The 16246-nt window shown below is 39.3% G+C and overlaps 1 protein-coding gene across 4 annotated transcripts in view; it reads left to right on the top strand.

Moving 5' to 3' along the window:
• The first annotated feature begins 11811 nt into the window (after positions 1-11811).
• The window catches only part of ano3 (anoctamin 3), a 50481-nt gene continuing 46046 nt past the window's right edge, over positions 11812-16246 (top strand). The window contains exon 1 of one of the 4 annotated variants that reach the window (XM_034685080.1): positions 11812-12317. In XM_034685080.1, the coding sequence (XP_034540971.1) occupies positions 12203-12317 (115 nt within the window). In that variant the 5' untranslated portion in view covers positions 11812-12202. The remainder of the gene's footprint in view (positions 12318-16246) is intronic. The other 3 variants (XM_034685078.1, XM_034685081.1, XM_034685082.1) reach the window with 3 other exon arrangements.

A 16246-nucleotide genomic window follows, 5' to 3' on the forward strand; every position in this document is an offset into this window, starting at 1 on the left:
CCCATAGATTAAGGAGAAACCACGATTTGAAGTGAGTGATGCTGTATAGTTGGAGTTCCGTTCAATCAATATACTACAATCGATACCTTTAGAGTTTAACGTTGCACCCCACTTCACTAGACAACACTTTGAAACTCCACCCATCTATCTATCCGTCTTCTCTCCTCTGCACCGCCCGGGTATTCATCACAACTCAAAGCGAAGTGCACTTTGGGAATGGCAGGTTCCCGATGTTGTACAGCTTTTGTAGTTCTTTAAGTTTACCCATCAGGAAGCGTGTTTGTGGAGGATTCGTGCTGAAGGCGCAGGTATAGGCTACATGCAATGGATGTGAAGGTGTCTCAGGCTCTGGGCAGCTCTTCAGGTAGGTTCCACTCACTCTGGAAAGAGGACCACTGACCGAAACTGACGTAACTAGATCTGTTATACGTAGGCTATATAAAAAGTTATTGAGTATCAAGTGTTTTTGCTGTTAATCTACTCACATTACTATATATATATATATATATATATACTTATGTAATTATTATTATTATTATTCAGATATGACTGAAAGGTACATCAAATTGTGTTGTGTTTGAATGTGTAACTGTAACATATAGCCTACATGCGATCTCTCTGACACACCCCCTACAACATACACAAAACCACCTTCTGGTACATAGTACACTAATTCAATGCTTTTCGCCTCTAATTGTGAATTACAGTGTCATTTTTCAAATGAATAAGCTTCATGTAAAGAGTATAAGTGCTGACGAGTTCAGTGTGAAACACGTTCATCTATTAGCTGCAAACTGATCCTTTAGGTTTAATTTATTAATGAAGTATGAACAGGCAAATGAATGAAGCTAAATTTGCATTTTCTTTTAGAACACCTTGTGTTATTTTCCATGAATGATTAAATTAAGGAGTCTACATGTGAATTAAATATGATTCTTTTCAAACTGGACATTTAATTCAAGTTTCTGCTGTTTATTTTATCAATGATGTGTTTGCATGGCAAGAAAAACGAAGGCAAGCGTGACTGTTATCTAGGGAAATCCAACAAACATGTCCAGCGTCATCTAACTTAATGAGCGCTTTAATGCATGAATGCTGCTTCTTTTATTAGCTCATCTAAATCATCACCGCCCCGGGCAAAGATGAAAAAAAAAAAGTACAAAATCACAGCGACTATGTCCAAACAGCTAATCAGCAGAGTGTTTTCATCTGTGTTCAGCCATGTGGGTAATGTTCAGTGGTGTGCAGAGAGACTCTGACAGGGACGAGGGGCCAAACAGTGACTTGGTGGCTCTGCTGGAAGCTGGGAGAAGTGTTTACTAAAGTATAATTATTTTGCATGTGATGCTGGTTGAGGTACCTCAGCGTTTAGCCCCCAACACTGTGTTTCTGGGCAGCCGTACACAAATAAAGCAAGAGCAAGAGTAAGAAAGAGTCTTCAGAGGAATATTTCATTATTTATTATAGGATAGCCCCTTGAGATGCAGCATCTCGTTTTCAAGGGGGTCCCAACAAAAACACAAAGCAAATTAATGCACACAAAACAGTAAATCACAACAAACACAAATACACAAACACAGACCGCTCTACCTCACCCTTACTCCTCCTGGACCCACCCAGCACTCCACCATTGAACAAAACCATGACAATAGACAGCATCAACAAAGAGAAAGGCATCAGAAAAGCACATTAACACATGTCAGAAACAGGAGCAGCTTGTTTTTAAATGATAAAACAGATTTGATTTAAAACAGTGGATGGAGGTGATGGATTTAAGAGAAGGGGGTTGATTATTCCAATCGGATGGGGCTTTGAATTTGAATGACCTGCGACTTCAATTTTACGATTCTGCAATTTCAATATTACATACTTTCTCGCTTAATATCAATGTGGTAGAAGAAAACTAAAGTTGCATTTGCAATTTCTACTGAAACGAATTCCTATCTGATTTCTATTCTACCACAGTATACCAGGTCACTCATCAAATCACTCTCCACATTGAATATTGCATCTTCGGAGGACAACAGACATAAGAATCATCAAGCATGCAACCAATCACCTGACTGAAACCTGGTGTTTGGACCCTTACAGTCATGAAGTAACCAAAAAGACAGATTTAAAACCCTGAGTTTAAAACACCTCTGACAAAAATAGAATTACAATCCTTGCTTTTCCCTCGGTTTCTATTTCATTCTCTCTTGTGCATGAGCTGCTTTTATATATTTGCTTTATATTGATATTCCATCTTTATTTTTCCTTTGGGCTCGTTGCCATCGTTGTAAACCAGATCTGTTGCAATGTTTTATTCTCCAAAAGGGTTAAGTGCAATATTTTACAAAGGTGCAATATAAACTAGTAATTTACACTGACACTGACTTGAAGGGAACATTACTGGTGTGACAGTGTTGATGGCAACCTTGGGTGTTACTGTGGTCCAAGACAAATTTCCCTCAGGGGACAATAAAGTTTATCCTTATCTTTATTGTTAAACCCAAGATAACTCTTGCATTGTGCTGCAGGACCAAACAAGACCAAATATACTGACACGTTTTGTACCATATTTGCATTAGCTTCCTTCACAGCTCAAAACATCTATTCATTTTGTGGATGTATGTTTGTATGTTGTTTTTAACCCCAATATCCCCCCAAATTCTCTTTGACAAAGTGATTAGAAAAAAGAGTTTCACTTTTGAATCTTGAAAATTCAGTTTTCAAACTTCTACTAAAGAGCTACCACAACTTTTCTGTGAGAAACAGTCTCAGCTCTCTCACCTTTGTAACATTTTACAATAAGAGTCACAGTCTGTTATCATGTTTAAAGGCTCTGATGTTCACTTCTTAATGCAATTTAGCATGTCTTGATTTTTTTTGAAGAACACTCTAGATAAGAGTTAGAGACATGTGTGTTTGATTTTATGGAGACATTCATTTTGCCTAAGTGATCATTGCTTTCTAATGTAGGCTGTTTAAGGGATGTAAGGCACAGAGGCTGGGTTGGAGTAGCCATCATGTGATGGAAACACAGCATGATGAGTGCCCTGCAGAATGGATATGAACCCCCTTTAGGTGGTTTGTATTAAAGCAATAAACACTGATGCCCTTTTTATTCAATTAACAAGAGACATTGTCCAACCTGCTGCACTCAAACCAGATCACGTTCTTTATCAGCTGATAAAAACTCCATAAAGTAAAGTGTTTATGCACTCACATTTATTTTAGTATATCATAAAGCTAATCGGTAAGTCTTGGAATGGTTTGTGACAGTTTTTAGGAGATAATATTTTAGTCCTAGTTATCATGATAATAGTATTGTCCAGACAGTCTGGCTGTGGTACTCCTTCGTGGTTAATGGAGTCACACTTTCTTCACCATCTCATCGTAAATTCACAGTTACTTTAAAGAGGAATTTGGTGATCCTGAGCCCTGAAATGTATTTGTTTAAATAAATAATCAATGTGCCAGGAAGTTCATGCAGGAAGCACCTGCTCATCAATCGATCTACACCCTGTCTCATTAGTTTGGAGATGTTCAGGACTGACTATTACTGCACTTAGACATGCTGTAATGGACAAAGCACATTGCAGGGGAAGTGATTTGTAACCTTTAGTTTTCTGGACTCAGCAGTTTCCATGTGAATGTTTCTCCGACGCTCACATGCAATAATCTCTGTTAATGGTCCGTCAGTGAAGCATACATTACTTTTATTTCCATTCTTTGTGTTTCTGCGTTTTCACCTGTATTACACCACCCTCCATTCTTGCAGGACTGCACAACACCACCCTCTGGCAGTGATTGTTATTGCTGTCATGAACTAACCTGAAGCAGAATTTTACATTTCAGTTAAGTTCTGTTTTCACGTGCACATCTGGCTCATGTGTTACGTTCTTGTTGGTCCCATTCGGAAGACGTGCTGAAGGGGAGATGTTTGAGTTTAACCTGTTGGAGGAAAACTCTGCGATGTAAAAGTCTCTCTGAATGTTTCTGAGTCATGGTGTTTGGACTCTGAGTGCAGCCCCGCGGCTCTTCCTGTCCGTCTTAATGAAGCCGAATGCACACATGAGGGGAAGGAGCACACGTCAGCACACGCTGATCAAATCTCTGACTGTAGACGGTATTTTTCATAGTAAACAAATTAAAATGCATTATTGTATGCTGACTTGGTTCACCCTGGCAGTGACCTGTTTAAGATTAAGAATGGTAGTCTTTGTATTATATATAACACAGCCAAGCATAATGGCTCTGTGGCTATATACAAAAGACCTAAGACACTTGTGCAAAGTCGCTGTCATTCAGTAATGGCCATGCATAATGCATGATGGTAACACAACTATTACTTTTATTAGGGCCGATACAGATACAGATTATAAGTATTTCATGAGACTGATAACTGATATCTCGAACCGACATGCATTTACTGCAAAAATGGAAAACACTGTCAAAATGTTGAATTTGAGAAGTGTGGAGTAAGTGGATGTCTTATATTTCTACAAATAGACCTTCCTTTGTTTAAGGTATTCAAACTTTCTTCTGAGTATCAAAGTATTTTTATATATTATTTTATTAAGTTCTGTCTTGTAACATTAAAAACTAGGTGAATCACTATAGATGATAAGTAACAAATGTAATTTATACAATAGTGAACGCATGTGATTTCAAATAAAAAAAAAGAAGAAAAAAAAAGGTTGAATTTGCAATATGAAACGCTCCAACGCAAGGCTTTCCTTAAACGTCTTTAATAAATGATTAATCAAAACTGAAACTTTCAACATCAAATACAGGAGTTATTATATTTTTTAGTTGATTAATTTAGTTGGTCTAAGCGTGCGCCCCATATATAGAGGCTATAGTCCTGGTTGCAGTGGTCGCAGGTTCCACTCCTGGCTTTTGCTGCATGTCTTCACCCACTCTCTGCTCCCCACATTTCCTTTCTCTCTCCAGCTTTCCTATCCAATAAAGGCAAAAATGACCAAATACATAACTAAAAAAAAATAATAATTATCGAGGATCTGTTAAATGAAATGCCCTGATAATCGGTCAAGGACAATAATAAATCGACCCCTTACCTTTAAACACAAGCTTTCCTAACTCTGTAGCTACAATCGGTTTACAATTACAAGCAAAATCATTCAGAAATGATGAAAAAGAAAATTCTAAAAATAAAAAAGATAAATCTATTTTTCTGAACTTAAGACAAACTGGGGTGTAGTTACAAAACCACGCTTCAGACAAATGTTGAGTCCAGAAATCATTGTAATTCGTCACTCATATTTGTTTCAATAAGATTAAAGTCTCATTAGTTCTGACTAAGCTATCAGATGAGTTAGACAGCTGGTTATAGGAAGCCAGAGGACTCTTTGTTTCCTGTCAGTGTCAGGTATCAGAGACCAAAAAGGAATTTTAAAGAAGTGTTCAAAAATGTATGAAGATGGTAATGCGAGAGGGAAAAACAAGGAGCAGGGCTGTTGTGATCACCTACATATTTGTCTCATCAGAACATGAAAAGCTTTTACTCGCTTAAACTCAACCAGAACCATGCCCTTCAAAATAACACTGTTAATAGATAAGTGTATACAACCACTTTAGACTCACACTTTGATCACTTATATGTAATTTGTGTGTTCCCAGGATCATGCAATCAGGACAGCTGTATGTTTCTGCCCCTGCTGGAGAGTCATGCCTCCAACAGACATGTCCCCATCCCCATCAGCCACTCGGTGTCCTGGAGCTCCTCATTCGCCAACAGTTCCCACTCTGCAGGCACGGAGACGGAGAGCGAGCTGCTGTCCGGTGAGTCTGCCTGATGCACACAGGAGTTTTACAGACTTTACATGAAGAGCAGACAGTGCTTTAAGAATGTGGAGGATGATGACTGATTGGTTGATTGGTAGGTGAACAACCTAACAAGAAAAGCAACAGAAAATCTGTAAAGTAAACCTCAACAACAATATTAGCTGCCGTATACAACACAAAGCAACAAGGAGTGGGATGAGATTACAAATATTTTTCTTACCTGTTATCCAACTTTCAGCAACGACCATCTATTTTTTATTAAAGCAAAGCAACATTTTCTGATAAGTTAGGATCCTCTGCTTTTCTCTTTTCATGTTGTAAATAAATATATTTAGGTGTTATGTTAGAGCTGTTAAGTCATGAGTCAAATAGCAGATAGAGTGATGTCAGTGAAAAAACCTATGTTGCATTTTTAACCTGTTCAAAGACGTCAAGTTCTAAACCTCAGTTAAACAATTTGTTCTGAACTTTAAAAAAAGAAACTTCATTATTCGATCTCTGCGCTGCTCATCCTCAGAAGAAACACTCAGCAGTAATGTAGCTGCTGGTGTTGATGTTCAAGGTCTTTATCATTCAGGAGACTCTTGAAGAAGTGGATGGTTGATTGACTCTTTTAACAGCATGCAAACAAAGAGCCTCTATATGGAAAAAGAGAGGTGCTGCATGCCAAATCAGAGGTGTAGAATGCAATGAAAATTCTCTCTGAGGTACTAGTTTGTTACTAAAAGCTGGCAGCTTGGCTTTTCAACCACAAGGTGGCAGTATATGATTTATCTAAAACTTCACTCCTGCTGCAGCTCTATCATCTGACCTACATCTCTAAACTCCCAGGCAGGAGTAGAGGAGCTACAATTTTATATGGGACTGACCATAAAAGAGCTGCTTACTTGTTTATCAGCTCAGAGGAAGAAATGCATTCAGCAGGTGCATTCAATGACATCTTATAGGGGGGTTGGAAACCGCCACCAGTCCTCAGTAAACATGAGAGCGGTGGGAGGAGGAGAGGCGTGCTGAGCTGGGAGAAAGCAGATGGTATTTGCATCTATGACAGATGCCAGACTATTCCCCAGAATACCAGCACAGACACAGACTTAAACACTAAAATAAGGGCACAGACAGATCTGCTTCCTGAGTTATTGTGACCCTGCAATGAATGACCACATCACAGCAGTCAGTACAGTGTCTGCATGCTCAGAAACAACATAAACACACAGGGCTTCCCCGCTTAGGAGTTTCACATCCTGATGGAGGTCTGCTGGTCTGTGTGTCTGAGATAAAACCAGTGACCTTGGAGATAAACCAGGATTAGATCTCAGCAATTCAACCCCTGAAGCAAAGTGTTAAAGAGACAATATGCTGTGATCTCCCTGCGTACTCTCACTACAGTGCAGGTTTGGTACCTATTTAAGCTGGAAGTGTGATTAGCAATGAGAGGCTTCCTGTTCCTATTCTTAATGTCATATATCAATGAAGAAAAACAACCAGAAGAAGAAGGCAAAAGTGAATAAGAATCAGTGGACTCTCAGAAATAGACGTGTTATATACGTCACACACAGGTGTATGTTAAACTGAAGGAATGAAAGCTCCACTAAGGCAACACAAACATTTAAACACTACACTCCTATGCCCAGGCTTTTTTTTTTCAAAGAAATATGTATATTTATTTATGAAAACACAACAATAACACTTATAGACAGTTAGATAATTGCACAATGATGGGGATGCAGATGATAACTGAGTCACACCAGTGAACTACATCCATGAAAGCAATGAAAAAAAGGTCACAAAGCATATAACTCAAACAGGGAAATATCTCAGTTAAAGCCCCTGTTAAGAATTTTAACTGGTTACAAAACAGATTAAGCGATGTCTCTGATGTCAACAGCCTAGAACAGCCTTTAGTTCACATTAGCAACTTATTTCTTTGTGGTCTAAACAGAATTGTAGATTCAGACTAACCAATGAGTCTTATGGTGAGACAACATTTAGACAACCGTCAAAATTAAGCAACATTTATTTAACTAATCAAAACCATTGGCAAAACACAAGTTGGTGGAGTGTTCAGGTAAACTATGCTCAAATGGTTTGACGAGTGTGCCTATAGTTAGCAGAGCTAGCACCACTCGCCTTCGATCCGCCTTGCAGGTTAACCATCCTTTTATGTTGCAGGTCAAATTGACCCTTTTTAAAGTCTATTTTAGACAATATATGCCTTGCAAACCAGCTAAATGCAGCATAAAAAATCTGGGCAGCATGTGACAGAAGAGGTGTCGTGTTAATTTATCAACATCACTTCATAAAAAAAAAATGTATGTCATGTAAAACTATTGTATTTATATTTAGGGCTTTACAATGTACATTAAGACAAGTTTTAACATTAATCTTAATGGAAAAACGAGTGAGTTATCCTCATTTAACCATGATCTGTGAGAATTAAAGAACATCAATGGACTAAATATTAATTTAAATGGTTAGTAATGGGGTTAAAAATTAGATTAACATGAATGTGTATTGGGATTTTTTGGGCTTCTGACACTTTTGGATAATTGAATATGCCCCGGGTCAAATTGACCCAGGAACATTATTGCTGTTCCAGAGAAACAAACATAACAGGAGGGTTAACATCCACAACATACCTGTTCTGTTTACACGTTGATCTGGTCGAGTGGTTATATGACCAAACACTACATACATACAGCTATATTTTCATTCTCTAGAGCTAAATACTGCCAAACCTCACCATGCTGCTACCATCAGTCATATGTGCTTGTAGATCTTTATCACCAGTAACTAGAGTTACAGCCCTGGCTAGTTGCAGGTGGCTACGCTACAGCTTAGACACAACACATGACTCATAAAATATTAACTCTTTTAACCAACTCTTATTCTAGTGGCAACCTTTAATCGTTTAGCCAATAGATGCGCACACTCTAACTAAAAACGCTAGTCACACATGTACAGAACAGAACGGTGCATAGGTAAGATTTATTGCTTTCTTCACAGAGGTTGCCGTGATCGACTATTACCAGAAGTTCTCCACAGATGGGATAAGACAGGAAAAAAAATAGATGTATCATTCTGGCTGAGTTGCATGAAATCAAAATCATCAGTGACAACATTATCAAACAATACAGAAACACCTTTTGCACTCTACTCAGTTTTCATGACTAATGTAATATTTGCTCCCAGCACAGGAATCCCCCCTCTGCCACTCTGCTGCATGCTGAGCGCTGTAGTAGTCAGCCCTGCTATAGTATTGATTGTTTTGAGTTTTTCTCACAGCGTCAGAGGCTTAAATGTCTGACAGAGCAAGTTCAGCCTGGATAAAGTGAAATGGTATATAACATACTGTACGTTTTCATGATGGATTCATTTACGTTTTTTTAAGAGTTAAGCCTGACTCCATATGTCAGACACCAAACTAGTTCATTCTGTTCCCAACACATGTGGCCATCTGTGTATTTAAAAGATTATGGTGTCCAGTTGGACTGATTGACCTTGTTCATGTGAAATCCATTCTGAATTATCTTCAGTAATACGTGTTAGTATGCAGCGGTGGACAAAGTACACAGCTTCATTACTTAAAGGTGACATATCATGCAAAATCGACTTTTTAAGGGTTCTCTACCTGAAATATGTTTCCCTGGCATGTCTACAAACCCCCAGAGACTGAAAAAAAACCATTCCGCCCCTGTTCTGATTTCTCCACCTTTCTGTAAATGTGTCTGAAACGAGCCGTTTCAGACTTCCGTGTTTTTGTTACGTCACAACAATATCCGGTCTGTCACGGAGGTCAGAGCTCGGAGCTTGTTCAGCCCATAGAGTGTATAAAATACAACTCAACACCTCCTCCGTTTTTCATTCCCTGCACAAATGTGTGCTAACAAGGAGCTTAGGAGGGAGGCATGCTAGTTGTAGGCTGTCTTAATAAACACAAAGGTCGGTTTTCTCCCCACGTCTGCAGATTTGAAGATCTAGGGGATGATTTTTATTTTTCATGGAAAAGTGCTAGTGCTAGTTAGCATAGCTTCATAGCTACATGTCGTAGCTGTAGCTGTAGCTTTGTACCAAGACAAACGTCGACATACTGACAAATAAAACAACAAGTAACACAGAATCTGTGACCAATCCTTCAGAAAGGTCCTGCCGCCTTTCTGGCAGAGGTCAGTTTTACTCCTCACGTCTGCAGATTTGAAGATCTAGCGGATGATTTTTATTTATCATGGATAAGTGCTAGCGCTAGTTAGCATAGCTACTTAGCTACATGTTCGTAGCTGTGTACCAAGACACACGTCGACATACTGATAAATAAAACAACAAGAAACACCAAATCTGTGACCAATCGTTCAGAAAGGTCCTGCTGCAGGCGCCTCTCCGTCAGGATCAGATTCTGGATCAGATTCAGAGGGTTGAAGTAATGCGATCTGTGAGTAGCCGTGTATATTCAGCCAACATGTAGACATTAGATCAACGTGCTGGAGAGCCGAGGGCACATCCACTTCCTGAGGGGGCGTGGTCAGAGGGAAAACAGACCGTTCTGAGGAGGGCTGAAGAAGAGGGCATTTCAGGCATGCCAAAATCTGATTTCAAAGTGTTTTTTTGAGCATAAACTTTAAAGACATGTTTTGGGGACCTCTTAGACCAATATATTTTGATGAAAAAAGCGTGATATATCACCTTTAAGTCAAAGTATAGATACTCCATTTCAAATATTACTCCAATACAAGTGAAAGTTTCTCTGTCAGATTATTACTTGAGTTAAAGTACTGAAGTTCCTGCTTTTAAAAATGCTAAGGTGTTCAAAGTACTTTTTTCACAATATATCAGTGCAGTCAAGAATACATAGGGGTACATTCTGTTATGGTAAATGGACTTGTACTTATATAGCACTTTCTTAGTCTTTCTGACCACTCAAAGCGCTTTTACACTACTCGTCACATTCACCCATTCACTCACTGATGGTAGAGGCTGCTATGTAGTGAGGAACCATCAGTGTTAGCTAATCTCATTCGTACACATTCACACACCTCTGAACAACAGAGGGAGCAATTCGGGGTCAGTGTCTTGCTCAAGGACACTTCGGCATGTAACTGCCAGAGCTGGGATCGAACCGCTAACCTTCCGATTGATAGGCGACCGACTCTACCCACTGAGCCACAGTGGTTACATTATGTTATCTAGAAACCATTACTTGAAATCTCTAGAAACTAAACCATGGAATAAAAACAGAAACTAAGTTACCCCAAGCACAGACAACTTAGTTTGAAATGTTCATCTGGAATGAAACAAATGTTACGTAGCTCAATGCGCTTTCTTAGGTTGGACAGTCAATTTTTGTATGTTTGGGCAGAGTGGGAAACAGGGAGAACATTTCAAACGATACGTATCATTCTTCATTTTAAAAACGTCTAACACGGGCTGAAAATATGGCCATGGGTGCTAAGGTGGAGAATTATAGCCTACATGAACTGCCTGATCTGAGTGATGCTCTGTGTTTACGCGTCATTCAACAGTGGAGATGCACGATATACAGGCACGACTAAACACTGAGACAAACAGAACTACAAAAACACATTTTACTGTCTTAGGGATCAGATTTCAGAAAAGAGAAGGAAATTCATGAGCTGACTTCAAAGCTAAAGTAGTGAGTAACTAGATCACTGATAGAAATGTAGTGGAGTAAAAGTAATAAGTTCCCCAAAAAATAATACTCAAGTAAAGTACAGATACTCAAAAAATGTACTTAAGTACAGTAGTCAAGTAAATTTACTTTGTTACTGTCCACCACTGATTTAGGTTGACAGTACGTAGGTTATTCAGATTTAGTTCTGTGTTTAGGGCAGCAGAATGGTACAATACAAATTCTCTGAATGTGGTTCAGTGCAAAATTATTTTGGACTCAAATTTGAAAATGAATGAATAATAATGAAGATGGTTGGCTATTGCATAATACCCTAAGGTCCGTGTTTTGAGCGAGCCCTGCTTGCATCATATTTGTCTATATTTTTCACACTCTTCATCACTTTATGTGACGCTCGTGGCGCCTCGGGGTGCAGGCAGCTTTCAGCGCGCGGGAAAAAAGACGATGATTGATGACCAGATCGATACACGTTCTTGTCGCTCCATTTGAGATCTGCTTGCCCTCCGGTAATTTCCCGCAGCTTACTTTGAGTCAGTAAATCAGGACGGCTGAGGACGAAGAGAGGAAGAGAGGGAGGGAGGGAGGGGGGGACCGTCTCAGGACCTCCCCTCCCTTCCGTCACCATGACAACAGCCGTGGATGGTGGTGCTGCTGGTGGCGGAGGGGGAGCTCTCAGACAGGTGTTGCTGGGGTTTGCGCATCGGCCGTGAGATCGTTTGGCAGGATGGGAGCTGCGAGAACACCTACGCACCCCCATCATCATAGTTTCCCATGTACTCTGCACTCCTGCTCTCTCTAACACGGGATTCAATTAACGCCGTGATCACTCTGAACGCCGCAATGGTGCACCACTCGGGCTCAATCCAGTCCTTCAAGCAGCAGAAAGGTTGGTCGCTATAATGTGATGATGGTGTGTTTTTTTTTTTATCTTGAGTGTGTGCGTGTGGTGAGTTTTCCTTGGTAGTTAAACAGTTTAAGATGTGAGGTGAGACTCTGAAGTGTTGGACTCTGTACTTGCTGTGAGTGACGCAGAGTTGGAGGATGAAACGTGAACCTCGTGCGCTTTGATATTTTATCCACTACTTTATCTAACATTGGCTGAATCACATGAGCCATTATTGTAAAGCATGGGGCAACACTGATCCAGTGTATAAGGCAGATATTTCTAAGTAACAGATATGTCCCAGGAATTAAATGCAGCTCCAGAGTCTCTTTGGACCATGTTTGTTGCAGCTCAGTGGTTTCTTGTAGGGTTCTGTGACCTTTCTGCACAATTTCAGCAGAGCTCATCTTGTAAAGGTTGTTTTTTTTTGGACTTGCAGTGATTTGAGCTGCACTCACAGTCATAATGCATCTGCTCCCGGGACCTGCTTAATAAACACTCACAGCAGCAGTGCAAACAGGCTAGTATCGCAGTGATAACAGTAAATTGTGTGTGTGTATGCCTGGAGGAGAGAAACAAACTGTTGTGCAGAAATCTGCAGAAGAGTTTTCCGTGCACTTGTCTGGAAAATCTACGCTCAGAGGATATTGATTATTTGAGGCTTTTTGAAAGACCCTGTCAAGGATTCAGATGGAAAGTGCTTTGACAATAATATGGCTGTTTCTTTTTCACATCTTTTTAAGTTTGACCTACATCATCATGTTCAGTGAAATAAGATTGAAGCAAATTTCTTCATGTTTAGAATGATCATCTTTGTCCTCTGCTGCTCCAGTATTGATTTCAAAACCCTCAGTCCAGCTCATAATAGAATATTAGTGAGCACTCCAACACTTTGTCTTAATTATTCATGTGCTTGATGTCTATATTTAGATGCATGGGGAAGAAACGACTTGTTTTCATGCTGACACAGGCTCACAAAACAGTGGAGTGATGACCTGTTTGTGTTACCTGGCTTTGAAGGATGCAAATGTCTGAGAGATGATGAGAAGATGCTGAGCTGAGCAGCTTGAAATTTCATGACTGAGAGATGTCCCGCTGAAGAGGCTGTTAGCTTATCAGCTATTTCTCTAAGCTGTTTTGTGAGCATGAAAATGAACTAAAGGAGCAGGAAAAAAGGGGGAAAGCGAGAAACTGACCTACATGCACACTTTTCACTCCACCACATCAAACTGTAATGTGTTTGGATTCATTTTTAATATTTGAACAGACATTTTTATGCTTTGGATTTTGTTTATAATCTCATTATTTTTCCATGCAGCACTGATTCACTGTTTCAGATAAAATCACAGCTCACAATGCTATAAATTTCAGTCCAAGGCATACTTGACTTCAGTCCAGCCAAGAGGAAACACATAGCAGCAAAACATGGTCAGATTTATGTGAAAAAATCTGACCACAGGCGTGAGGGCGCACTCAATTTTACATTGAGTGCTAAGTGCACCAGTACGGTGATATTAAAGAGAGTGAACATTGGCTCACAAAGTCGTGCTTTAGCAAAAAAAATCCCCAAATGATGCTGCACTTTGTTGAAGACAAAGAGCAACACCCTGAGAGAGCTTCGAAAGGTCTGAAAATGGAGCTTTGTGTTCCAACTCATCTGTTTTCACTTTACTGGTGATGAAAACTCTCTTGTTACTCTCTTGAAAAATTTACCAGTAAACAATAAAGAGACTTTTATATTAAAGAGAAATCTCTTTCAACACTTCTTCTCTTAAGATTTCTGCCGAGCTGAAGGTGAGGAAGCATTTTTGCATTAAAAGAGGCTGCTTATGAAAAGCCATTAAAGCCTGTTTCTCCTCCTGATTTCACCCAGCTGGTAAAAACGAGAAAATAAAACCACATTTGGACTTCAAGACTAGAATGACTCACGACCATCTGATATTTTGCAGGATTTGGGTGGATTTCAAATGTTCTTTGGCAGACAAATCATGAACTCAGATTAATCATCGGCACATTGACGAAACTTATTGACACACTGACCTCTCAAACTCTTCAAGTTAAACAAGAATGACACAAAGTCTGGGTTAAGTTATCACGTAGTCTGTAGTAAGGCTTTATTCGTTCTCCATGTATCATTTAGGACTGCACAATATGAGAAAAACATGTGTTGAGCGAGAACATTATTCAGTACTGTGATAACAAAATAAAGTGCAATAAATATAATCTATCTGAGAGTAGCTGAGCTGGCTTTAGCTTCATTTGACTAAAAATGCTGTGAAAGCAGAACTATAATACTCAGGCCTCCTTCCTAAAAATGAAATGCGCTCACGTTGAGTGAGAGAGCATCGCTTGTTCAAGCTATAAAGATTTTATTTATCACAATGATGATGATTATGATGATGATTATGATTATGATGATGAGGATATGACTGCATCACAGCAGCTCCATTTACAAATACAGAGGACAAAATACAAAAAGACACACGATTAGAAGCAACATTTTAAACATCAAACAGAAAATACAGAGGCCTTCAACATACTTTTGATCTGAGATTCAGCTCCATATTCAATTTCAGAGTGAATGGTGTACAAAAGAGTGCTTCAGTCTGACCTTATTAAAACATGGGACTCTGTGTGATCACTCTTTAGAACATGGTGAGAGTTAGAGACGATGTTGTTAGCCAGCTTCAACATGTTCTTATCGTAGGCTGATTTAGACATTCTGAAGTGGCTGATCAGCAAACGTGAACATTCAACAACTATTGCCAATGCTCCTGATGTGAAAAACAGTTAAAATATGATTTATTGAAGGTGCGGACTTAGCCTAATGGTCAAGTTGCGCACCCATGAAGCGGGTGGCCTGGGTTCGGATCCAGCCTGTGGCCTCTTTCCTGCATGTCATTCCCCCCACTCTCTCCTGGTTTCCTACACCTCTATAAATAAAGGTGTAGAAGCCCAAAAAATACAACTTTAAAAAAACAGGATTTATTGTGCAGCCCTAATCATAACTCACCAATAATGATCAGTTAATTTATGGTTAGAAATAAAACAGATAATCTAGACGAGTGTTTTCAAAGTGGGGGCCCCACCTCCCCTGGGGTGCTTAGGGGGCGCAGAAACTTGGAGGGACGATGAGGAATATATAACAAAAAACAAAATCAACGAATACAATTATGTATCACAATAACACTTTAATATACAGAAAGAATGTCTTTATGTTTTATAGATGTTATGAATACTGGATATTGGAAAATGTGTTTCTTTTATGCAAATCTTTTAATTAAAAAAAACAAAACACTACACTCTAGCCAATCAGAATGGAGCTGTACCAGGAACAACTATAGACACTACTTTTTTTTAAGTTATATATATTTGGCCTTTTTGCCTTTATTTTATAGAACAGCTGAAGAGAAACAGGAAGTGTGGGGAGTAGAGAGTGGGAGAAGACATGCAGGAAATGGTCGATCGGCCGGGAGTTGAACCGGCGACCTCTGCGACGAGGACTGTAGCCTCTGTTTTCGGGGCGCTTAGACCGTTAGGCCACCAGCGCCCCGAATAACATTATTTTAACTAAAAAAAATTATATATAAAAAAGTTACATGTTATGTTTTTTTTTTCATATTTTCCATCATAATAATTACGTTTCAAGATGTCTTGCAGTAGTGGCTCCCTGCTGGAGGCTCATGCTAATGAGGGTCCTTGGCATGGCAAAGTTTGGGAGCCTCTGGTCTAGATTATTTGTTTAAAGCAAACATAACAAAAGTTAAATAGTTATTGGCTACCAGGTGTGAGACTGCTCATTTTTCTGCTTTTACAAGCCAGTGAGCTGAATGATTAGAATTTTGGATTATCCTTGGATAGGTTTTTTTGACTGTTGTCTGGATCAGAATAATTTATTTATGAGGAATGAATTTGTCTGATTAATCAATAAC

This window comes from Notolabrus celidotus, chromosome 6 (genome assembly GCF_009762535.1).
Source record: "Notolabrus celidotus isolate fNotCel1 chromosome 6, fNotCel1.pri, whole genome shotgun sequence".
Lineage (NCBI taxonomy): Eukaryota > Metazoa > Chordata > Actinopteri > Labriformes > Labridae > Notolabrus > Notolabrus celidotus.